Raw genomic sequence first — 26,780 nt, 5'->3', positions numbered from 1 at the left:
TATTACTATAACATTAAATTTCTTGACTATGATAATTGTATCTTAGTCATAAAAAGAAGAATCCTTAAGAAATATAGGCCTACAAATTTAAGTAAATATAAGAAACATGATAGCTCAACTTACTCTTACATGGTTAAGAAATTTTAAAAACATACACACACACAGCAGAAGGAGGGCAGAGAATCAACAACAAAGTAAATGTGGCAAAATGTAAATAAGTAGTAGTCTAGGTAAAGCCTATACACAGGAGTTCTTTTTACTATTCTTGCAACTGTTCTGTAATTTTGAAATTGTATCAAAAGAAAAGGTCACTTTAAAAAGAAAAAAGTGGCTAAAAACTACAAAAGCAACAATGTAACAGAAAAATAAACTGCTATATAGTACTTACATTCCTAATAAGTAGGAATATTCTCACATACTTTGAAAATCAGCATGACCTGAGACTAACCAACATCTTAATCCCTTTCTCTTTAAATCACAGCATATATATTCCCAGACCTAGTCTTTGTAAGAATGTAGTAAGCAGCTATACAAGGTGATAAGGGGAGGGGAAAACAGATTATAAAAATCTGCCTTACAGTCAACTATGCCTATTCTAAATTGTGAAATTTTCTGTTATAGAATATTTTTAAAAGTAATATACAATGAAAGATATATTAGGTTGGTGCAAAAGTAATTGCAGTTTTGCCATTAAAAGTAATGGCAACTGCTTTTACACCAACCTAATAGAAGAAATAAAAACAGAAGACACAAACTTATGTCCCATTCTTAGAATAAAAACTGAAGATTCGGTCAAGCACAGTGGCTCACACCTATAATCCCAGCACTTTGGGAGGCCGAGGTGGGTGGATTACTTGAGGTCAGGAGTTCAAGACCAGCCTGGCCAACATGATGAAACCCCATCGCTACTAAAAATACAAAAAATCAGCTAGGCATGGTGGCACATGCCTGTAATACCAGCTACTCGGGAAGCTGAGGCAGGAGAATCGCTTGAACCCAGGAGATGGAGGTTCCAGTGAGCTGAGATCGCGCCACTGCACTCTAGTCTGGGCAACAAGAGCGAAACTCCATCTCAAAAAAAAAAAAAAAAAAAAAAAAAGACCCTAAAGATTCAACTAATGAAATAGCATGTTTGGGAAGTACTAATTGGTTCATAGATCTCTTAGGAAAGGACTAACAATTTCAAAGGATAACCTGGGATTATGTATATACAGACTTCTACTGTTCATGTCTCCTTTTTGCACCAACTCATACCAAACATTTCATCTGCCCTCTTTGAAAATATATCTTGAGTGTAAAAAAGGCCAGTACAGATCAAGAAACTGCATACCAAAAGAAATGATTGGAGAATAAGCATCAATTAAGTATAACCAGCAGATAATTGACTCATAGTCAATACAGAATGATAAAGTCCATCTTAGCAAACAGATTCAGAAAATACTACTATCACTGATAATATGCTGAAGGAAACTATCCACTCTCTATAATGAGGGCAATATTATGTTTGTTAAAATCAACATTTTCATTTATTTTTAATTGATGAATTTTCAAAGAACATTTTGAATGCTTTCTTATCCTGTCCTCTCCTCACTGGAGTGTCAACTTTCAGTCTTTGGCATTTTTTTGTTTGTTACTAATAAAATTCTTATACTAGAGCTGTATGTGGATTTTTTTTATTTTTAATTTTTTTTATTATACTTTAAGTTCTAGGGTACATGTGCATAACGTGCAGGTTTGTTACATATGTATACTTGTGCCATGTTGGTGTGCTGCACCCATCAACTCGTCAGCACCCATTAATTCATCATTTATATCAGGTATAACTCCCAATGCGATTCCCTCCCCCCTCCCCCCTCCCCATGATAGGCCCGGTGTGTGATGTTCCCCTTCCCGAGTCCAAGTGATCTCATTGTTCAGTTCCCACCTATGAGTGAGAACATGCGGTGTTTGATTTTCTGTTCTTGTGATAGTTTGCTAAGAATGATGGTTTCCAGCTGCATCCAAGTCCCTACAAAGGACGCAAACTCATCCTTTCTTATGGCTGCATAGTATTCCATGGTGTATGTGTGCCACATTTTCTTAATCCAGTCTGTCACAGATGGACATTTGGGTTGATTCCAAGTCTTTGCTATTGTGAATAGTGCCTCAATAAACATACGTGTGCATGTGTCTTTATAGCAGCATGATTTATAATCCTTTGGGTATATACCCAGTAGTGGGATGGCTGGGTCATATGGTACATCTAGTTCTAGATCCTTGAGGAATTGCCATACTCTTTTCCATAATGGTTGAACTAGTTTACAATCCCACCAACAGTGTAAAAGTGTTTCTATTTCTCCACATCCTCTCCAACACCTGTTGTTTCCTGACTTTTTAATGATTGCCATTCTAACTGGTGTGAGATGGTATCTCATTGTGGTTTTGATTTGCATTTCTCTGATGGCCAGTGATGATGAGCATTTTTTCATGTGTCTGTTGACTGTATGAATGTCTTCTTTTGAGAAATGTCTGTTCATATCCTTTGCCCACTTTTTGATGGGGTTGTTTGTTTTTTTCTTGTATATTGTTTGAGTTCTTTGTAGATTCTGGATATTAGCCCTTTGTCAGATGAGTAGATTGCAAAAATTTTCTCCCATTCTGTAGGTTGCCTGTTCACTCTGATGGTAGTTTCTTTTGCTGTGCAGAAGCTCTTTAGTTTAATTAGATCCCATTTGTCAATTTTGGCTTTTGCTGCCATTGCTTTTGGTGTTTTAGACATGAAGTCCTTGCCCATGCCTATGTCCTGAATGGTACTACCTAGGTTTTCTTCTAGGGTTTTTATGGTATTAGGTCTAACATTTAAGTCTCTAATCCATCTTGAATTAATCTTCGTATAAGGAGTAAGGAAAGGATCCAGTTTCAGCTTTCTACTTATGGCTAGCCAATTTTCCCAGCACCATTTATTAAATAGGGAATCCTTTCCCCATTTCTTGTTTCTCTCAGGTTTGTCAAAGATCAGATGGCTGTAGATGTGTGGTATTATTTCTGAGGACTCTGTTCTGTTCCATTGGTTTATATCTCTGTTTTGGTACCAGTACCATGCTGTTTTGGTTACTGTAGCCTTGTAGTATAGTTTGAAGTCAGGTAGCGTGACGCCTCCAGCTTTGTCCTTTTGACTTAGGATTGTCTTGGCAATGGGGGCTCTTTTTTGGTTCCATATGAACTTTAAAGCAGTTTTTTCCAATTCTGTGAAGAAAGTCATTGGTAGCTTGATGGGGGTGGCATTGAATCTATAAATAACCTTGGGCAGTATGGCCATTTTCACGATATTGATTCTTCCTATCCATGAGCATGGTATGTTCTTCCATTTGTTTGTGTCCTCTTTGATTTCACTGAGCAGTGGTTTGTAGTTCTCCTTGAAGAGGTCCTTGACATCCCTTGTAAGTTGGATTCCTAGGTATTTTATTCTCTTTGAAGCAATTGTGAATGGAAGTTCATTCCTGATTTGGCTCTCTGTTTGTCTGTTACTGGTGTATAAGAATGCTTGTGATTTTTGCACATTAATTTTGTATCCTGAGACTTTGCTGAAGTTGCTTATCAGCTTAAGGAGATTTTGGGCTGAGACAATGGGGTTTTCTAAATATACAATCATGTCATCTGCAAACAGGGACAATTTGACTTCTTCTTTTCCTAACTGAATACCCTTTATTTCTTTCTCTTGCCTGATTGCCCTAGCCAGAACTTCCAACACCATGTTGAATAGGAGTGGTGAGAGAGGGCATCCCTGTCTTGTGCCAGTTTTCAAAGGGAATTTTTCCAGTTTTTGCCCATTCAGTATGATATTAGCTGTGGGTTTGTCATAAATAGCTCTTATTATTTTGAGGTACATTCCATCAATACCGAATTTATTGAGCGTTTTTAGCATGAAGGGCTGTTGAATTTTGTCAAAAGCCGTTTCTGCATCTACTGAGATAATCATGTGGTTCTTGTCTTTGGTTCTGTTTATATGCTGGATTACGTTTATTGATTTGCGAATGTTGAACCAGCCTTGCATCCCAGGGATGAAGCCCACTTGATCACGGTGGATAAGCTTTTTGATGTGCTGCTGAATCCGGTTTGCCAGTATTTTATTGAGGAATTTTGCGTCGATGTTCATCAGGGATATTGGTCTAAAATTCTCTTTTTTTGTTGTGTCTCTGCCAGGCTTTGGTATCAGGATGATGTTGGCCTCATAAAATGAGTTAGGGAGGATTCCCTCTTTTTCTATTGATTGGAATAGTTTCAGAAGGAATGGTACCAGCTCCTCCTTGTACCTCTGGTAGAATTCAGCTGTGAATCCATCTGGTCCTGGACTTTTTTTGGTTGGTAGGCTATTAATTATTGCCTCAATTTCAGAGCCTGCTATTGGTCTATTCAGGGATTCAACTTCTTCCTGGTTTAGTCTTGGAAGAGTGTAAGTGTCCAGGAAATTATCCATTTCTTCTAGATTTTCTAGTTGATTTGCGTAGAGGTGTTTATAGTATTCTCTGATGGTAGTTTGTTATTTCTTTTTTTTTTTTTTTTTTTTTTTTGAGGCGGAGTCTCGCTCTGTCGCCCGGACTGGAGTGCAGTGGCCGGATCTCAGCTCACTGCAAGCTCCGCCTCCCGGGTTTATGCCATTCTCCTGCCTCAGCCTCCCGAGTAGCTGGGACTACAGGCGCCCGCCACCTCGCCCGGCTAGTTTTTGTATTTTTAGTAGAGACGGGGTTTCACCGTGTTAGCCAGGATGGTCTCGATCTCCTGACCTCGTGATCCGCCTGTCTCGGCCTCCCAAAGTGCTGGGATTACAGGCTTGAGCCACCGCGCCCGGCCGGTAGTTTGTATTTCTGTGGGGTCCGTGGTGATATCCCCTTTATCATTTTTTATTGTGTCTATTTGATTCTTCTCTCTTTTCTTCTTTATTAGTCTTACTAGCGGTCTGTCAATTTTGTTGATCTTTTCAAATAACCAACTCCTGGATTCATTGATTTTTTGGAGGGTTTTTTGTGTCTCTATCTCCTTCAGTTCTGCGCTGATCTTAGTTTTTTCTTGCCTTCTGCTAGCTTTTGAATGTGTTTGCTCTTGCCTCTCTAGTTCTTTTAATTGTGATGTTACCAGTTAGAGTGTCAATTTTAGATCTTTCCTGCTTTCTCTTGTGGGCATTTAGTGCTATAAATTTCCCTCTACTGTATGTGTATTTTTTAAATCCCCTATTATAGATCTAGATTTTATACTCCTAGAGGGCAAGAACTATATTGTACTCCTCTGTAGGGTCTAGCACAATGCTTAGTATGTAGTATAAACGAATCAATAATTGTCAAATTGAATTAATGGACTAATCAGCAATGTGAACCATGTAAAACTAATCTGGGAAGACTCCACCAAAGAGTTAAAATACTAGTGTTTGCACAATCTGAAGACTGTGTATAAGAAAAGTGAAGTTGCTAAGAAAGTACTCCAGAGAGAATAATGGGGAGGCAGAGAGAGGGAATGGAGAGAGTGTGGAAAGAACAAGGGAAGATAAACAGCTTTGCTTAGATGCATCAGAGTACATAAGCACAAACCTAAATGTACCACCCAACAATAAGAACAATTAAGATAACTGAGAGACGTGAGTACTAGATTTGTAGAAGGTCTCAAAGCTTATGATCATGAGCTTACTTCAAGAGATTTCCTAGAAGAGTAACATAATTCAAACAGCACTGAGGACAAAGAGTTTCCTGCTGTAGAATCTAGCTTCATATTTCCTTCCGTATAATTAGGACAACCATATGATTATCTGGGATACTTTTCAGAGTGAAAGGGAGTACTTTAATAACTGTGCCAGAACAACATAAACTAGGACTTGTTCCATGCAAATAGGAATGTATAGTCACCCTACTTACAGCCCACTTACAGTCTACCTCTGACCACCTTGATTCTTTCTCAGGGTATAGCAACAACCATTTCAAAATATATATTCACTTCTTTGCATACTTTTTCTCCTACTTACCCAAACCAGAGAGGAAGAATATGAAAATTACCATCTGGGAATCATAACTCTATCCAGTTTAATATTATCTACCTGACAGATTCATCATCTAAAGTTAATTATTTGATGAACACATTCCATGCAGGAAAGAATGGCAATCTTTACCAAAAGTAAAATTTCAGCTCACCGATTTAACATCAAACAACAACAACAAAAATAAAGCCAAAAGAATCGACAGAGCATACAAATTTGTTGTGAAATGCATAGAAGCAACCTCTAAAACCTCTATTTTAGAACTCAGGCACTATGTCAGTAGTACTTATATAAATCAGAAGTAAAATAGATCTTACCTTGGGAACTCTGGGAGGACTCTGTAGAAGAGGAACTACTATCTGTATAATTATGTGGTTCTTCTTTTCCTTCCTGAATAGATGAATTACCAGCCTCTGCTACCCTGGATGCTTGCTGTAATGTTTCTGTTACTAGTTGTCTTGTTTGTTCACTAACAACTGTCGCTTGAAAAGTCACTGGTTTGGGTTTAATAAGAACCTAGGAGAAAAGCAGAAATATACTGAGATAAAATTTTAGAACACGATTTAAAAATGCTAAACTTCTAGGTCATAAACTAATATTTTCCTGGTATGGAAAACATTCTGTAAATTATGCTTTTTAGGCACTGTATTGCTCATCAAAGAGTAATTTAATCCACAGACAAATTACAGTGTAAGCCATATACAATGTTTTAAAGTGGTACATGCCAGACTGCAATAGCCATAATTCTGACAAGAACCTTTGTGCCTGTTTTCCTATGACTTCAGGAGTCATTTTAAAATCTGTAGACTAGGCCGGGCGCGGTGGCTCAAGCCTGTAATCCCAGCACTTTGGGAGGCCGAGACGGGCGGATCACGAGGTCAGGAGATCGAGACCATCCTGGCTAACACGGTGAAACTCCATCTCTACTAAAGATACAAAAACTAGCCGGGTGAGGTGGCGGGCGCCTGTAGTCCCAGCTACTCGGGAGGCTGAGGCAGGAGAATGGCGTAAACCCGGGAGGCGGAGCTTGCAGTGAGCTGAGATCCGGCCACTGCACTCCAGTCCGGGCGACAGAGCGAGACTCCGCCTCAAAAAAAAAAATAAAATAAAATCTGTAGACTATATAGTAAAATGATATCCACAAGCTGAGGATGGCAGAACAAAAAGACACAAGGAGTCTAGATTCCCAGTGGAATGTTTGTGCTGCAATATCAGTCCAGGACTTCCTCCCTCTGAACTTTTATTAATATAATAAAAATAAAACCCTAATCTATTTGAGCCAGTGTTCTTCAAGTTTTTTTTATTTCTTTTTTCTTCATTAGAAACTAAATCAAATTCCTAATTGACACACCTGCAAAAAGTAAAACTTGCTTGGGACCTAAACTAATCTTTGAAGAAACCCCAGATGAATACTGATTTGACAACGATCAGATGCAACATGGAACATGTGTTAGATCAACTCCTGGTAAAAGTAAAAAACACTGAAACAAGTGAAATGGGAGAAAATTTTCAAACTGGGCCATTCTACTTCAAAATCTGAACTCTAGGAGTTAACTTCAATTGGGTCTATGGAATAAAAACTATTAACTCATCACAATTATTTTTGTTTCTACCATTTTCTCAGACTCTATTAAGTTACTCATTTCCAAGAGTTAAGAAGGAAAACATGGTTTATATCATACTTTAGATGATGAAGCAAATGAAATTATTACAATTGAACTCCATAGGCAATTTGGACTTGTCACAAAAGCTTTTTTTTTTTTTTTAGATACGTAAAGTATTTGGCTATAATTCTGAGGAAACAGATTCTAAAAGTAAATTAGTAGTTTATAGGTAAATTAATACCTCTTATACAAATTCCAGGATGGCATTTCTCAACCAAAACATACTGCTTCCCTCAATATTCTCAGAAAAGCAAAATACCTACAAAATAAACAGTAGCCTAGCAACATACGATTAGATTCTGAGCCTCAAATTCCGAGGCAAATTTTCAGAAAAGTTCCCTTATCTTCTATTAGTTGAAAAATAAATACATCTCTAGCTTATCTATTGTTCAAGGGGTCAAGCAAAGCTAATTTTATAAGTAAATAAAATGCTTTTGAAGGCCATGGTAGCTTATAAAAAGTAAATATTTTTCTTTGAGTGATTCTGAATGACTATGATCCTCCTTCAACCACCCCCCTCAAATCACAAAATACACCTTCAGCAAATTGTATTCCCAGGTAATTATTTCCCCATAATCTTTGCTGATAGCACGACATAAACATTTAGATATCTTTAAGAAAGTACTGAAAAGATAAACGAAGTTTTGACGATACGTGAATAATTAACACATTCAAACGTAACTTTTAACAATCTGATTTCTTAAAGATTGCTGATCTTTTCCTTCAAATTTCTACCTGGGAATTTTAGGAATTGAAAATATTTAAGAGCCAAGAAAAATCATCATATCTTATAGCATACCTGTGTTTTCCCTTGCTGCCCATAAACAATTTTTGTTGGGATGATTTTAGCTGCTGGTTGAACTGTGGAACCTATTCCTTTTGGCTGCGTTACAATCATTTTGGTGATGGGTCTTGTAGCAGTGAGGATAGCTGGCTTTGCTCCTGTTGGCACTGTCTGAATAGTCTTTTCTCCCTAAATTGAAGTCAATGATTACATAAGAGATTTATATGCATATAAATGATAAGTCCTCTCACTGAAAAATCAGTAAGGTTTTACCAGGATGATGAAAAAAGGGCTGCAGATTAGGTAACAAAGTATAATGTTTCCAGGAAATCAAAAATCCTAGACTTGGTCGAAATGATCTAGAAAGTCATCTGACCAACTTTCTTATTTATTTATTTATTTTTTTTTTTTTTGAGGCGGAGTCTCGCGCTGTCGCCCGGACTGGAGTGCAGTGGCCGGATCTCAGCTCACTGCAAGCTCCGCCTCCCGGGTTTACGCCATTCTCCTGCCTCAGCCTCCGGAGTAGCTGGGACTACAGGCGCCCGCCGCCTCGCCCGGCTAGTTTTTTTTTTTTTTTTTTGTATTTTTAGTAGAGACGGGGTTTCACTGTGTTCGCCAGGATGGTCTCGATCTCCTGACCTCGTGATCCGCCCGTCTCAGCCTCCCAAAGTGCTGGGATTACAGGCTTGAGCCACCGCGCCCGGCCCATCTGACCAACTTTCTACCCAAAGAAGGAATTAATTATTCTCTGATGAGTGAATTTTTAAAAATTATCACATGCAAAAATACTTATTACACTGTCCCATTCATGGAATACATATAATAGTCAGAAAATTCTAGAAGAAGGTATAGTACACTGTTAATGCTTGTCTCTAAGAATTGGGATTATAAGTCTTATCCCCCATATACATATTTATTTGCTAATATATTTCAAATAAATATTTATTTGTGTAATTAGAAAATTACTGTGTAATATACCAGTAGCTAAATGTACACACACAAAATAAATCCCCTAAGTTCTACATATATGAAATTATAAGGATATATAGTAGAACGTCTACATGAAAAAGTATGGGCAAGCAAAATCAGCAGAAGTATTAACATTCTTTCTAAGGTTATATATAGGAAAAATTTGATGAACATATGTCATGAGGAAAGAATGTTATATATTGTTAATAATATATAAGGTTATATGTAGGAAAAAAGGATGAGAAAACTCAGTGCTTCCTATGTTGTACTATTCATATATTACTAATATCCTTTTAGTCTATTAACTAGATAGCTTATATCCATTAACTTTTCATCATTTTCTATACTTTCATCTACTTTATTCTTAAGTACCATTTTCTGGTCACTCATGAAATCAACATCTTTTTACATGAACTTAACTAAATTAGGTTCAAATACAGGGATTTTATTAAATTATTAAAATTTTTAAAATTAAAATTCATAAACTTAAGATGGAAATGAAAAGATCTGAGAATGTGCACCTCATCAGTTTTCCTTAATTTTTAGCCAGCATCATCTAAACGTGTGCCTATCTAAACTTAGCAGCCAGTAAACACAAAACACCCAGGTGAGCTGGCTAAAAAGCAATCACTGTGAATTCAGAGCTAAATATAATTACAAAAATCACAAGTTTAACTATCTGCTGTAATTATTTAAGGGAAACATGAAGCATCTGCCAATGGTGTTATTACTTATTTCAACACATGCATACTCTTCACAGTGCCATCTCTGGAAAGAGCTCTAGTTCATTTGCCAAGAGCCACTAGTTTGCAAGTGAGCATACCTACCTATTAAATAGCTCAATGGACCCTGTCCAAGTATGATGAGCCATTCAAGCCAAACAAACCAACTAGCGGCCTGTTTTTCAAAAAAGCTCTTCTGATGTGTGTTGTGGGCATGCACAGGTGAGCAAGTGGTGAGTAGAGGTGAATGTGCCTATTTGGTCTTTGGCAGGGGTGGCAGGGGCAGAGTCTTGCTCTGTCACCCAGGCTGAAGTACAATGGGCTCAAGTGATCCTCCACCTCAGCCTCCCAAGTAGCTGGGACAATAGGCACGTACCTCCACGCTAATTTTTGTAATTTTATAAAGATGGGGTTTCACCATGTTGCGCAGGCCGGTCTCAAACTCCTGGGCTCAAGTGATCCACTTGCCTTGGCCTCCCAAATTGCTGGGATTACAGGCATGAGCCTCCAACCCAGCCCAGAAAATGGTCTTATATGTTGATTTGCTTGTTTTACTAGCACTGCCTGTGTCAAACAGTTGTTATCAGAGATATCTAACAGCTATGAATCATACATGACTCTCAGATCTTTGTGACCACAGGGACTAGAATACAAAGCAGCCCCTCTTACATATCAGTTCTTTGAAATTGCAAACCACATTACAAAGGGTTCTGAAAATCTGAATTCTAATCCTGGCTTTCTTTTGGCTTACCATGTAAATTCAGGCTAGGAACAATCTGTTTTCCCACACATTGAAAAAATCTAATGCTGGACATAAAAGCTTCAATGAAGCTTTTATGAGATCTACTTAAGTGAAGTAGAGCATTCCACGTTCTAGTGAAGTCAGACAAGGTAGGGACACTAACAAGCCAAAACAGTTAAGTACCAAGAATAACAAGAAGAAGAAAATCAGTGATTGAGGACTTCTTATGTGCCAGGCCCTATTCTAAGCACTTTCACAATAGCTACCAGTTACTAAACAACCTCCCTGGTAAATATCATCAACCTCAATGTACAAATGAGGAAATTAAGAATGAGAGAGGTTGAACATGTCACCCAAGGTCAAACAACTACAATATGAATAAAGCCCTGGTTTGTCTAACTCCAAACCTTCTACCAACTGCCTTCAGAACTATAAATAAATCTGTTATTTCTTTGATTTTTTTTTTTTTTTTGAGGCAAAGTCTCACTCTGTTGCCCAGTCTGGAGTACAGTGGCATGATCATGGCTCATAGCAGCCTCAAACTCCTGGGCTCAAGTGATCCTCCCACCTTAGCCTCCAAGTAGCTGGGACTACAGGTGCATGCTACTATACCTGGTTAATTTTTTAAATAAATTTTTGTAGAGGTGGGGGTCTTGCTTTGTTGCCAAGGCTGGTCTTGAATTCCTGGGCTAAAGCGATTCTCCCACCTCAGCCTCCCAACCAGCTGGGATTACAGGCATGTGCCACCACATCCAGCCTGATTTTATTTTTTAATAGCTCAAAGAGGTAAAAATTAAAAAAAAAAAAGAAAGAAAGAAAGAAAGAAACAAATTCCCATCAATTAATTTAGTCTTAATCCCACATATTTCTCTTTGCCCACCCTAAGCCAAATACTAGGTCAGTATCTATTGACCATAAGCTGGAATAAAACAGTGCTGCGACAGAAGTCCCCCTACAGTTAAGCCAATGGAATTCTCTATCTGGACAAAGCTAAGCATCTAAATCATGGTCACAAGCAACTTAGCTATGAGCAAGTATGAGCAACATGCTTTAGAAATTACTGTGAAAAATGGCATCAGTTGGTAGTGCTTTAACAGTTATTATATCACAGCAGTAGTAAATCAAGCCATTCTGGCTATTGTGGGGTTCTCAAGTCCTTGTGCAAATATTTATATAGCTGGTCTTTAAACCCTCTGTGAATTGCTAAATCTGCAGTTGAAGCTCTTACTTACTCCAGCATTTAGCAACGTTGTGACAACATTTTTGCCCGGGAGGCCTTGAATGGTCGTTCCTTTTCCTGTAGTCTTTTGCACAACAATCACATTGGGCTTGGAAGTCATTGGGATTGTAGTGATTTTGGTAGTTGTTCCTTAGAAAAGGGGAAAGAAAAGGAGGCCTGAGTTAAGGACTAGAGATACTTGGTTATTTCTATTTATATTATACACAATTAGTACATATAGTAAATGTCATTCCTAGATGACATGAAAGCTGTCATGACGATGAAAATGAAGGCTTGGAATAGTAAGTTATAAGTCATACCAGAATGAAAGAATATTAAGAATTTACTCTTAAAGCAGTCATCTTTTTAGAATCTGAGAACCTATACACAAAACTCAGAATCAAAAAACATCAGTTTCACCATCAATATTCTTTGACTAGTTAAAAGAAACAAATCAGAATCTCTATTCTATGGCATATATTTCCCCTAGACCCAGTATTATATCTGTGACTGAAGTGATGGGAAAACCCTTCAAAAAAGAACATGAAGTAAATACTTAAATTTACATAATACTAGATTCTAGAAAAAATGTATGAAAAGAAATAAGCCATTATTTTTCCGTGATTAAAAAAGACAAAGTAGACCAGGCATGGTTGGCTCACGCTCATAATGCCAGCACTTTGAGAGGCCGAGATGGGCGGATCACCAGAGGTCAGGAGTTCAAGATCAGCCTGTCCAACATGGTGAAACTCTGTCTCTACTAAAAATACAAAAAAAAACTAGCTGGGAGTGGTGGCGGGCGCCTGTAATCCCAGCTACTTGGAAGGCTGAGGCAGAAGAATTGCTTGAACCTGGGAGGTAGAGGTTGCAGTGAGCCCAGATCGCGCCACTGCACTCCATCCTGGGCTACAGAGTGAGACTCAATCTCAAAACAAAACAAAAAAAAGACGAAGTAAACGATATACAAAACAAGTCACAGATTCACTGTATGCTTCTGTAATCTGCAGCACTCTGCAGAGTGTGAGGATAAAACTCTAATTTACATATATAAACTTATATTGTCAATTATTAAAATCTATCTAATAGGTCTATACCTACTGATCCAAACATAGTATTACTTTGCCCTCTCCCACATATCCTTCCATAATTGGCTTCTCTTCTACCTATCAAATCTACCTGCCAACCTTCAGATGTAAATTCTGGTGCAAATCTTTGATTTATTCCTTGTCTTCTTCTCTTTTTCAAAAAATTTTATTTTTATTTATTTATTTTTAAGGCAATGTCTCGTTCTGTCACCCAGACGGGAGTTGAGTGGAGCAACCACAGCTCACTGCAGCCTTGACCTTCTGAGCTCAAGTGGTCCTCCCACCTTACTCTGATTTTTTGTAGAGACGAGGTCTCACTATGTTGCCCTGGCTGGTCTCAAACTCCTAGGCTCAAGTGATCCTCCTGCCTTGGCTTCACAAAGTGTTGGGACTATAGGTGTGAGCCACTGTGCCTGGACTCTTTTTTTTTTTTAAAGAGAGACGGGGTCTCACTCTGTTACCCAGGCTGGAGTGCAGTGGCATGATCATATCTACTGCAGGCTTCAACTCCCGGGCTCACACAATCCTCCCATCTCAGCCTCTTAGGTACCTAGGACTTCAGGTATGTGCCACCATGCCTGGCTAATTTCTGTATTTTTTGGTAGACATGGGGTCTTACTATATTGCCCAGGTTGGTCTTGAATTCCTGGCCTCAAGTGATCCTCCTGTTTCAGCCTCCCAAATTGTTGGAATTACAGGCATGAGCCAGCAGGCTTGGCCTGTTTCCCCGTCTTAACTCCCTATACCTCTCAACAAGATGAAAGCCCCTTAATCTCCACACTGTACCTTTTTATGATTCCTCAGTGCTTAGGACAGTGGATGACAATTACATTCTTAAAAAAAATTAAATTTATCATGCCAAGAACCTGGATTATGTCACCTGGTTAAACTCCCTAATTTCCCATTTCGTCCCCAGTTCTAACTTTCCCTCATGTTTCAAAATTCTATTAATACATAATCTGTCCCTTAATCTACCATCTTAATCTAATTAGCATGTACTCCAGAGTACACACCATAAACTTTAATCTAACAAGTAACTTCTTCATTATGGCTTCCCGTTACCTACCACACAAAGCCCAAACTCCTCTGCCTAGCTTTCCAGGCTTTGTCAGACCTTAATTTTTAGAATTAACTAATGTACACCTCTCCTTTAATGTGCTGGTTTCCACATTGGTCTTTGAGCATACAAATTCCAATGCTACTTTTGCTCCTGTAATTTCCTCTTATTATGAAAAGAGGCATGTCGAGTTCTTCTTCTATAGGCCTATATATCATCTATCAAATGACTAAGCACAGAATTATTATGTCTTCAAAAAATAAACACAATTTTATTATTTTCCACTGGAAAACCTTAATATTCCTTACCTAAATTTTTTAAACAAAGTTACACTAAGAACAAGAATATTCTAGCTATATGTTAATTTTGGCAATACTGCTACAAAAAATGTCTTTATAATATACTTGCCATTATATAATGTCTCATTAGTCCAAGGTAACATGCTCTGAGCTTACATAAAAGAGCATTTTAATCTATGAACTAGCTTCACAACTTTTTCCATTTATTTGTAGTCTCTGAATAGTCAGCTGTTAAGAACTTCAAAAACCAAGCTGCCCATGATTCACTTATACTAACTTTAACTCTTAATTAACTTTAATCCCTCACATGTGATTAACTCTATAGACCTTTTTTGACACGGTTTCATACAGACCTCTTTTGACATGATTTACTATGTTTTTGACTTTATGCCAAAGTACAAGGGCCACTTTTTGACAAAACTTGCTTAATGAATTATATTTTTACCTACTAAAATGTCTAATCCCCTCCATTACAGAAGTTTTTCAATTTATATGATAGTTGCAAACCAAGTCCACAAGCTTAACAAAATGTGGTGGGCGGGGTGGCAAATGTCAGAAAATAGAAGAAAAAGGAATAGCATAAGGAAAAGCAAGTCTAACATTATATTAAAATATAATATAATTTATAATTGATACAATGATCAATTATAAATGTCTGAAATTCCAGTGAACATGTTTCTATATCAGGGGATACCTACATTATATTGAAGAAGTATTATTCATTACAAAAAAGTCACCTTCTGTGCTTTCACAGTAGACTGCCGTTCCCATGTTACACTAGAATTATACAAGTTCACTTGCTTAGCATTCTTTAGGGCAGATAATAAAACTCATGCATATATTCCTCTGTATCACAACACACAACAGAGTATCTGGCTCGTAGCATATCAGAAGGACCCACCTATATAGTCTTCACTTATAAAACAATCGAGATATAATGCGTGCAAATAACTGTAAATCCCATTTGGATAATAATGAACTATGATATTGATGCATTCCAGGCATTCTTATTTTTAAAAAAGATCCCTGTAAAAGTTTGGGCATTACAATAGGTAGGCTTAAAGAAGAAGACAAATTTATTGGCTCAGATTTTACTATTCTATTTATAGATTCTAAAATTACCTGACAATCTTGATCTCTTAGGTGAGGTTTTATGTTGCATTGCTCAAAGAATGAACGAATGAAAAAGTGCAAAAACAACAGCTTCTTTCCTGGACACTGTACTAAAGATCAGGAGAATTAAACTTTTGCTATTGTCACAGGTTCTCATAATGTCCCCAGAATCAAGGTAGTGAGTTCAACTCTGAAGAATCCAATATAATTATTCATCTAACCCACAACAAAGCTCACAAAAAAATGTACAAATCTGATAATCTAATATATAAACATGTAAATAAATACTTGATTCTATAAAATATGAATTGGCCGGGCGCAGTGACTGACGCCTATAATACCAGCACTTTGGGAGCTCGAGGCAAGTGGATCACCTGAGGTCAGGAGTTTGAGATCATCCTGGCCAACATGGTGAAACTCCGTTTCTGCTAAAAATACCAAAACTAGCCGAGCGTGGTGGCAGGCGCCTGTAATCCCAGCTACTCAGGAGGCTGAGGCAGGAGAATTGCTTGAACCCGGGAGGCAGGGGTTGCAGTGAGCAGAGATCACACCACTACATACATTCCAACCTAGGTGACACAGCAGGACTCTGTCTCAAAAAAAAAAAAAAAAAAGATATGAATCAACTCTAAAGATAGTCATGGATTCCATTTAACTGCTTGTTCTAATAAAAAGAACAAAGTGATCTTTCTAGAAAGTACTCTGGAAGCATTAAATTGCATTCTAGGATATTTATAAAGAGGAAGTAAGAATTCCACAAAATAATTTATGTACAATAATGTTCATCATAGAATTATTTATAACGACACACACACACACACACACACACACACACACACACACAAGACAGCCTGTAAGCAACCTGAAACTTGCTACAATAAGAAAATGGTTAAATATGAGGGGGGGTGTCAAAATACATTTACTAGCATGGGAAAATAACACTACTACAGGAAACAAGGATAAAATCTGACTATATTGGATCCCAATTAAAAAAATACACACACACACACACACACATTTATACAAATAAATGAACAGAAAAATGAATAAAAAGAAATATACCTAAATTTTAACAGAGTCCTATGGATAGTAAAAATCATAGGTTTTTAATTTTCCTTGAACCTTGCTGTAGTTTCCAAATTCCCCCACAATGAGAGGGAAAGTATCTTTTTTTAAGCCTTCTATTCTTATAGCTAGATGTGTGAGTGTATTTTAAGAAAAAAGCCAGACACAGTGGTTCATGCCTGTAATCCCAGCACCTTGGGAGGCCAAAGTCGGCAGATCGCTTGAGCTCAGGAGTCTGAGACCAGCCTGGGTGACACTCAAAACCGTCTCTAGAAAAAATACAAAAATTAGCCAAGCATGGCGGTGTGGGCCTGTAGTCTTAGCTACCCGGGAGGCTGAGGTATTAGGATTGCTTGAGCCCAGGAGGCTGATGCTGTAATGAGCCAATCACACCACTGCACCCTGGCCTGGGCAACAGAGTGAGACTTTGTCTTAAAAAAAAGGGGGGGCCGGGCGCGGTGGCTCAAGCCTGTAATCCCAGCACTTTGGGAGGCCGAGGCGGGCGGATCACGAGGTCAGATCGAGACCATCCTGGCTAACACGGTGAAACCCCGTCTCTACTAAAAAAATACAAAAATCTAGCCGGGCGAAGTGGCGGGCGCCTGTAGTCCCAGCTACTCCGGAGGCTGAGGCAGGAGAATGGCGTAAACCCGGGAGGCGGAGCTTGCAGTGAGCTGAGATCCGGCCACTGCACTCTAGCCCGGGCGACAGAGCGAGACTCCGTCTCAAAAAAAAAAAAAAAAAGGAAAATACTTCTTTTTTGTTTGGGGAGATGGGACCCTAGAAAAAGCATCTGCTCATGGATGCAGACAGAAAACTGTGTAAATTCATTCAACCAGGCTTATCAATAAACAGGCAATGAAATGTTTATAGTAAACAATAAACAGTTTACTATAAACAGGCAATGAAAGATTTTAAAACTAACCTATAATCCCAGTATCATAGATCAACAATAATATTATAAAATAAGAAAACTGTCTTTATAGAGAACAGTGAGATGTAACACAAGGAATAAAACACTTTGGAATAAAAGTGTCAGTGAAGCAGAGATACAGACGTAATGAACACCATGCAATGAATAAAGTTGTTTAAATTGTATGCCAAGTATATCCTGTAATGCTGGAAAAGTCTCTACTCATGTACACTCATGCACTTGAAGTAGCAACTAACCATGAATGGTTTTATAATTCAATACAAAGATGGATAACACGTTATACCTGTATAAGATACATAAATTTCAAATGACATCTCTGCTTTTAGGAAAATGTGCTTGCTTGTATTGCTCTAACCAGGTACAAAGCAGCTACATTATGAATTAGGTCTGAAAATAGAGGACTCGTGACATCTAAACATTCCTTCAAGCTATATGAAACTACAAATTCACGTATAAGTAAAGAAAAATCCTTAAGATCATAAAAAACTACCTACCAATGAAATATATGATCCCTTTTTGACAAATGTTTGAGTAAGTGCTTTATACTATGTAAAGATACTGTCAAGTAATAAATTATAATTTAAGTTTTAACTGTTATTTAAAATATCCTCTTAAAAGCTTGAGTACGATGATTCTTTCCCTACTGGTTTCACCCTCCTCAGTCTGGCAAACATTGAATTTTCTCATTTACACTTAAAAGTAGAGCCAAAAGTAACAGCTTTAAATACAGCACTTTATGCCAATACCATGCTCTACTTTGCTTTTTTTTTTTTTTTTTTTTTTTAACTCCCTGAGTTATCAACAACATCAAATTACTGCCAGGAACTTCAATCCCTTGACTTTAAAATGTTAGAACAACTCACCTGGGGCATACAAAATATGACTCGTCTACAAAAATGTTAGACAATTAAAGTCTACAGTCTTGCTTAATCAGAGATTATTTACATCATTTTAATTAAAAATAATAATCGATGAAAACAGATGCCATGTTAACATTCCACATTAGGGTTCACAACCCAAGAACTGCAGAGATTAATGAGCCAATAAAAACCAGGTATGGTTTCCACATACCAATAAATAGGCAGACGGTTGGCTTTCACTATTGAAGTAAAATATTTCTGAAAAGCAAAGTTAATATAAATGGCAAAAAGCAAATAAACTATTCAAATATTTTTATTTTTAATAAACTAAAGTGACATTAGTAATTGAAATTATGAGATATGTTCCCTAAAACATATTTAGAACAAATAATAATTCTTCCACTTTCTAACTCTAATTGGTCTTGGACAGGTCAATTTGATCTCTCTAAACCCAAATCTATCTTCCTTTGTAAATTTAGCACAACAGCAACCACCTCAGAGTTGTTATGGGGTCTGAATGGGTTGACAAATAGGAGAATACTTTGCAAATGAAAAATCTCTACGCAAATATAAACTATAATCTTTCCACTCTGACTAAAAGCAACTAAAGTTTCTTTCCATTTTAAAACTATCAAAAGCTTTATATGTGAATATTGAATATTAAAACTAAAAACTATATTTAATCATGAAACATAAGGACTAAAACAAAGCTTTAGATTTCTAAGCAAAAAACTGAGATCAAATATAATCCTTCAACGAAATAAGTTCTTTTTTTTTCTCTCAATGAAGGCCACCTATACCTTTAACATATTTCAGATATACCTACCAGAAACTATATTACTGCTAATTATCTTGCCCCCCAAGGTAGCTAATGATTTGGGTACTACTGTAATGATGCTACCACTCGTAGTTTTCACATAGGTTGCAGCTCCAGGGGTTGCAGCCATCCGACCAATGGATGGGCTCACTGTTGGCCGGGTATAGGTTGCTTGTGTGCCTATAGAAAGGGAAAAGCCAAAAGAAAAAGTTGTCATTGCTTATAGAAGAATGATAACTAATACAGTTTAACTGTAATTCAATATAATCTATATTGCTCTAACTTGAAAATGGAATTTCAAGGTGTCAAGACATTAATTTATAATTTTACAGCCAGTTTTCAACACATATAGCAAGTACTACAGCCAAGTCAATTTAAATTAATTTTACACATAAAATTTTGTGATGTGTTGCATCAAATTACTAACCCAAGAAAAAGTAGAGTTAACTCTGTTCCCTTCTCCCACTACCCTTCTTCTACTAGTTTTATGCCAAAAGAAACAAATTTAATCATCTTTCCTGCCAGAGTATTTTAGATATTTCTGTCATAGATTTTAAGGTCTCTGCATCTGTTTTATGCTGTCTTAGTGCCAAACCCAATGTTGGCATTGAGCAAATAAGGCAATATTGTTTGTCTAAAATGTCACAAACTTTCATTGCTTTGTAATCTGCTACCCTCTAAATACACATCCATCTTTTAAAGGGTTGGTTATTCTATCATTTTAGTAAAGATTAAAGTTAAAGCTGCCTAGAGTTGCCAGGAATATTTCTCTTTAGCCTAAAATTTTCTCTATTTACATATTTCCTCAACTTTAGACCTGTTAGACTATTTTTCTTCATGTGTCTCAAAAGATTTTATATCCTTCCCCACTATTTCTAACACTTTTTTCTTTTTTCCAAACAGGAATTAAAAGCTAACTACATGAGTCTGTTGTAGTTTCTCACAAATCCAGTAACTCAGAAAGGCTATTCCTAAACTAAGCATCAATGCCTTAGGGAGAATGAAAAAAAAATGACTAAGATAACATCATCTTCACTTGAAGAAATTTCTTTCATTATATGACAATCAAATTCATGGACCACTCTGATAGCCATTTTCAACACTCACCTCCTCCCCCCCAAAAAATGGTTTTACCAAGTTATTCACCTTTGAAAAATACAACCATTACCCAAAAAGGGAGAACGGGAAGAACAACAAGGAGAATTAGTTTAAATTGGTTATAAGCATACATCTGAATGAAAAAAAAAAAACCCCACAAAACTAGTGCAAAGTAAATATGCTATATGGATACATAGTTTGAATTTGGCAAATTACATCTAGAAAAAATTCAAATTAAGTTTTTGTTTAAAAAAAGAAACACTTATTATAACACAGACACATAAACATAGACAAAATATTATTTTTCACTACTTTTCCATAACATGAGGAATCACATATGCATAACACTGTTATCTACTTAGAAAAGTTTAGGGGAAGTATGATAAAGTTAATACTAAAGAATAATAGCGTTTAAAAGCACAGGCTTTACATAGAGACAGAAAGCAGAATGGTGATGCCAGGGATTAGAGAAAGTGTGGAAATGAAGCATTATTGTTGAATGAGTACAAGAGTTTCAGTTTTGGAAAACGTTTTGGAGATAGATGGTGCTGATGGTTATACAACAACGTCAATGTACTTAATGCCAATGAACTATATATTTGAAAATGGTAAATTTCATGTTATATATATTTTACTGCAATTTAAAAAACAAAAGAAAGCACAGATTTTGGAGTTAAACTGGTTCAAACCCCAGTTCTGCCTATTTTTGGCTATGTTGCCTTAGGCAAGTTGCTGAAAATGGAGATGATAAAGCCTAAAGGAGACTAAGTGCAATGTATGTAAAGACCTTTACACACTAGCCAATAAATGACAGCTTATAAGCTTGAGACAGGTATCATTTTACACTATTTAAATTCTGTCATCTAAATACTAGCCATCCTCAAAAAGTTTGGTTAAAGAGTCATACATTTAAAATAACAGTAATGGCTAATTATAATATTAATAGTGACAACTATTGAGCACTATGCTGGGGACTTTCTACATATCTGATTTCATTTAGTACTTATAATAACCTTATGGCATAGGGATTATTATCCCATTTAAATAAACAGGAGAAAAAAACAAAAACAAATAAACAAAGAAAAATATTTAGAAGGATTAAGTAATCTGCTCAAGGCTACATTTTAGATAGTGTTACTATCCAAAATGTTCAACACTCACTTCCTCCAGCATATGCTGGTTGCTTGCCTATCAGAGCACAATGCCATTCTGTGCTTCCCTCAGTCTCAGCAATGCTTAGTAAACTGTAACGTAACATATACGCTTCTCAACTTCATCAGACTGAAATCCTTGCGGGTTGGGTCAATTTCATTCAACAAATCCTGACTGAGCACCTACTTCCAGACTAGCTCTGTATATATGGTAAATAAAATGGAGATGGTCCCTTACCCTCACAGAGCTTATGGTTCAATAAAAGGAACAATATTAAACAAACCAACATACAACTAGATAGGTAAGAAATTATGAAAAGTGCTATAAAGCAAAAGAACAAAGGATCATCAGAAAGAATAACAAAAGAAAGTTAACATCAGGGTGGTAGGGGTGTAAGAATCAAGAAAGGCCTCTTTGAAAAACTGTTCCATAAATCTCTGTATCCCAAGTGTCAAGTATATTGCTGGTATAGAGAAACAGTTTGATGAACGTATGATGAATAAATGAACTGATGCTCAAGAGAACTTACCAGTAGGAGTGGTTACCAGTTTAGTTGTCATAATTGCACCATTACTGCTAACCACCATAATAGGAGAATTGCTACTGGTGGGTAGAGTTGCTGTCACCGGTTTGGGTAAGATTTTACTTGGTTGAACCTGTTGTGTGATGATTTTAACACCTTTGAAAGAAGAAAGATAAATCTCAGCACAAATTATTTTTAAATACATGTCCCTTATACCAACCCAAGAGGGCAGTAGTCACACACATTTACTCAGTCTTGCCTAAGGAGAAGTTTTTTTTAATACTGATGAAACTAAACTTTTATTCCTCAAATTTCTATCTTTCTCAGTTTATTTCTCATTTCAGAAATGCAACTAAAACACTTACATTAACAAAGTTCATAAAGAAAAATCTTTTGTCTATGATTGTATTATATAAGAGCTTTCAAACCAAATTATCCACTGGACTTGAACTTTACAGGCAAATAATCCTTTCCATACAAATACTTAGGATGAAAGGACTAGCGTAAGAGGTCAAAAACAAAAGGTAATGTGCTTTTATGTATCCCCAACTTCGCCAAAATATTTGTACAACTCCTTAAACTTACATAAAAGCTGTTGAAAAATATAAAGACAAAGAACTTTTTTTGTTTGAAATTTTTAATTGCCTTCTTTTAAAATAATTTTTAATAGCTCACTTTGTCAAATACAGGATACAAAAAAAGATACATTATTTTTCTACCTATACAAAAAATGTGTGTGGACAAGAACTTGAAGGTGATAGGCAAAAATAAAATTAAAGTGCTACGGTGGTGATGTTATTATTTTTTTTAATTTTCTAAATTTTTCTTTATGCTATAATTGTTACATTGACTTTCCAAACATAAACATTCCTTTAACCCTTTTTCCATTTAGAAAAAAAAAAGTGTAACTTGCTGCCAGCATTCATTAATTTTTTTTTTTTTTTTTTTTTTTTTTTTTTTGAGGTGGAGTCTCCCTCTGTCGCCCGGACTGGAGTGCAGTGGCCAGATCTCAGCTCACTGCAAGCTCCGCCTCCCAGGTTTACGCCATTCTCCTGCCTCAGCCTCCCGAGTAGCTGGGACTACAGGCGCCCGCCACCTCGCCCGGCTAGATTTTTTTGTATTTTTAGTAGAGACGGGGTTTCACCGTGTTAGCCAAGATGGTCTCGATCTCCTGACCTCGTGATCCGCCCGTCTCGGCCTCCCAAAGTGCTGGGATTACAGGCTTGAGCCACCGCGCCTGGCCCATTTAATTTTATATAAACACATTCTCTGAGGCTGAAACAAATCTGAGTGATTTTCAATATGAAAATAAAATATAAAAACTGTTTTTGAGAACTACGTTAACATCACACATAGGAATGCTGGCTTCTAGGATTTGACATTTTCTGCAACTGAGAATTACTATATTTTGTAAATGGAAATACCACTACTAAAAACAGAATGCTATAAATAGAATAATGTCTTTTGTTTCCAAAGTCAATATAATAGAGCAATGCAAAAATAATAATCAAAGCAAGATATTTCATGGCAAAGTTATCTTGGAGTAAATGCTACAGCTGCAAGCGTCACCAGCAAGTATTCTCGGGGTAAATGAGAAAGGGGTTAAAAGAAAATTTCCTATGCCAACTATAAAGTTAAATTGGTAGCTAATGAAGGAAATTTTTGGTAACACTCTTTCCCCACTACTATCTTCACTGAAATAATTCATGAGTTAAAATATGTTATTATAGACAACTAAAAATTATATTACTTTTTGAGATGGTGATTTAGGTTAAGACATTAGGAAGCAACCAGATCTATTTATTTAATAGCATTAAATAATTTTACATTTCTTGTAGCCAACAAAGTTGCTACAATTATGACATTTAAGTATCTAATTAGACAAGTTACATAATCTCTGTGACTCAGTCTCCTCCTCCATAAAATAATGATCCTATTAGTATATACCTCGTAGGGCTATTGTTAAGATTAAATAAATCACACCTGTAAAGTGCATAATGAACAGAAAAATTCAGTAAATAATTATTATGGAAATTTTAAAAATCTGATTATAATACATCTTAAGCACTCAGGTTTGTGGGGGGAATAATTTCTAGTATTTATTTCATTAGTGAATTACAGTAATTATTATTATTATTATTTTGAGATGGAGCCTCACTCTGTCCCCAGGCTGGAGTACAGTGGTGCAATCTCAGCTCACTGCAACCTCCACCTCTGGGTTTAAGTGATTCTCCTGCCTCAGCCTCCCGAGTAGCTGGGATTACAGGCGCCCGCCACCATGCCCGGCTAATTGTTTTGTATTTTTAGTAAAGACAGGGTTTCACCATGGTGGCCAGGCTGGTTTTGAACTCCTGACCTCAAGTGGCCTACTGGCCTTGGTCCCCCAAAGGGATTACAGGCGTGAGCCACCAGACCCGGCCAGAATTAAGTAATTCTTAAAGCACATATAAAAAGAAGCTTCTAAAGAAATAACCACACAGAGAAAAAATTAAGATAATCATAAAATGACTTTACTCAATTATATGCAAATAAGTTTAAAATCTGAATTAAATAGGTAATTTTCTAGGAAAGTATTACTTATCAATATTGACCCCAGAAAAGAGAAAAAATGTAGACAAATTTCCACAGATAAAATTTCAGGAGCTGTGCCCCCTTGCCAAAAAGAAGCAGGCCCAGATAGTTGCATTGCAGAATTCTACAGTCCTTTTAAAGGAAGTAATTCCAATGTACTTAAAGTCATTCCGAATACTGATATCTGGCATGGCGGCATGAGCTCTGCTGGCCCCCTAACCCAGTGAAACTGGTAAAAATTATAAAACAACCACCATTGAAAGGCTCCAGAAATGGTGCCAAGGGCAAATAGTAAATGAAAAAACATCTACTCAAGAAAAACTCAAAAAATTCATTGAGAAAGGCAAGATCTGTGGTATTTAAACCAAGACCATTTCCTCCTTCCCCACTACTAGCTCAGCAAGGGGGACATTCCATTCCAGATGGCCGCAGTGAAGAACTCAGGGTTCCTTCTCTGCCAGCTCCCAGTTGAAAGGTTTTCTTCTCAGGAGAAACCAGACTGCAGATTATATCATCCTGCCCTCAGCTACCCACTGCTAAAGCTAATTTCTGGGCAAGAGAAGTATGGATGTGAGAGCTCTCTTATTCTGTCCAGCCCCCAGTTTGGGGACAAGGCTCTACCTTGGGCACCGTACCACTGAGTATATTAAAGTACTGACAGCTCTTGCTCTGGCTTGTGAGGCAGTGACTCCACCACCAAGCGAGGCAAGCTACAAGGACCTCAGGCTGCTCCCCAACCCCTCACTCCCACTCAGTGAACACTCAGTGCCTAAAGCAGGGGTCTGTCAGAGAAGTCTGCCACTTACCCCACCCCAGATTCCAGAGTCCTGGCTCAGAGACTTTGCCAAAGGATAAAAATAATTCATAAAACAGATAGCACCTAATCTCTTCCCAAAGGAACTAACTCCATTTATATCAGAGCATGGAGAAGTTCAAGACCAAGGGCATTCTCAAGAACAGTGAAGGAAGCGGTGCAAGGCAACCAGAAAGAGATTCACAGATGTCATGAACATATAGTCTAGACTGCAGACAGTTTATAGGGAAGAAGCAGATAATATAAAAGCTGGGAACAGCTTTTGTGAGGTTAGAAGAAATATCAAAAATGAACCCCAGAAATTATTCCTTCAAAGGAGTCAAAATTTGGATTATAGAGTAATGCATGCTCCAAAGCTTTCTGAAAACAACAGAGCAATCAGCCAGCAGTTAATAGAGTTTAACAGCTGGGTGTGGTCAAGGAAAGAACAGAAAAAAGCCAAACTAACACCACTGTCATCCCAAAGTGACTGTAAGTATACCCAGAGCAGTGCCTCCTTGAGGAGTAATACCAGATGCCTGGATGAAGGAGCACAGGCTGGAGAGGGAATAAAGACTTCACTAAAATAACTGATCCCATCACTAAACAAATAACTAGGCAAATAACAATAACAAATCCCTGGTGAGGGGAGACCAGTACCCAGGTACTGCATGGTCATCCCTCAGTATCCATGGAAGATTGCTTCCAGGACCCTGTTGATACTCAAATCTGTGGATGTTCCAGTCCTTTATAAAAAATGGTGTAGTATTTGTGAAACCTATGCACACCCTCCTGCATACTTTAAATCACCTCTAAATTACTTATAATACCTAATACAATATAAATGCTATGTAGCTGTTATGCTATATTGTTTCTGTATTTGTATTATTTTTTACTGTTGTATTATTATTTTTGTTGTCTTTTTCCTAAATATTTTTGATCCATGGTTGCTTGATTCTGAAGATGTAGAAGTTACAGATACAGAGGGCTGTATGTATATTATCTAAAATGTACAATTTCTAACAAAGACATAAGGAGGCAGGTAAAGAAACAGGAAATATTACCCATGCCTTAGAAAAAACAAACAACAGAAACTATAAGAGCAACCAGATGTCTGACTTAACTGAAAAATACTTTGAAAGAGCCATTACAAATATGTTCACAGAACTAAAGAAAAACATGTTTATAGAAGTAAAAATGGCTATGAGGACAATATTACATCAAATAAAGAGATAGAAATTATTTTTTAAAAAGAGCCAAACAGAAAATCTGGAGGTTAAAAGTAAAGTCACTGAACTAAAAAATGCACTAG

At 37.0% G+C, this 26,780-nt stretch overlaps 1 protein-coding gene across 13 annotated transcripts in view; it reads right to left on the bottom strand.

The window, feature by feature from the left end:
• Nucleotides 1-26,780, bottom strand: part of EMSY (EMSY transcriptional repressor, BRCA2 interacting) — a 112,589-nt gene that overhangs the window by 21,251 nt on the left and 64,558 nt on the right. For all 13 annotated transcript variants that reach the window (XM_033207865.1, XM_033207857.1, XM_033207853.1 and 10 more), the window contains 5 exons: nucleotides 22,111-22,260; nucleotides 19,341-19,511; nucleotides 12,115-12,251; nucleotides 8,465-8,638; nucleotides 6,319-6,517 (listed from right to left, as the gene is read on the bottom strand). In XM_033207865.1, the coding sequence (XP_033063756.1) occupies nucleotides 6,319-6,517; nucleotides 8,465-8,638; nucleotides 12,115-12,251; nucleotides 19,341-19,511; nucleotides 22,111-22,260 (831 nt within the window). The remainder of the gene's footprint in view (nucleotides 1-6,318; nucleotides 6,518-8,464; nucleotides 8,639-12,114; nucleotides 12,252-19,340; nucleotides 19,512-22,110; nucleotides 22,261-26,780) is intronic.

The sequence above is a fragment of the Trachypithecus francoisi genome, unplaced genomic scaffold (assembly GCF_009764315.1).
Source record: "Trachypithecus francoisi isolate TF-2019V2 unplaced genomic scaffold, Tfra_2.0 Lachesis_group8, whole genome shotgun sequence".
Taxonomy (NCBI): Eukaryota; Metazoa; Chordata; class Mammalia; order Primates; family Cercopithecidae; genus Trachypithecus; species Trachypithecus francoisi.
Note: the sequence above shows the minus strand (reverse complement) of the source record. Positions and strands in the feature narration are given on the sequence as shown.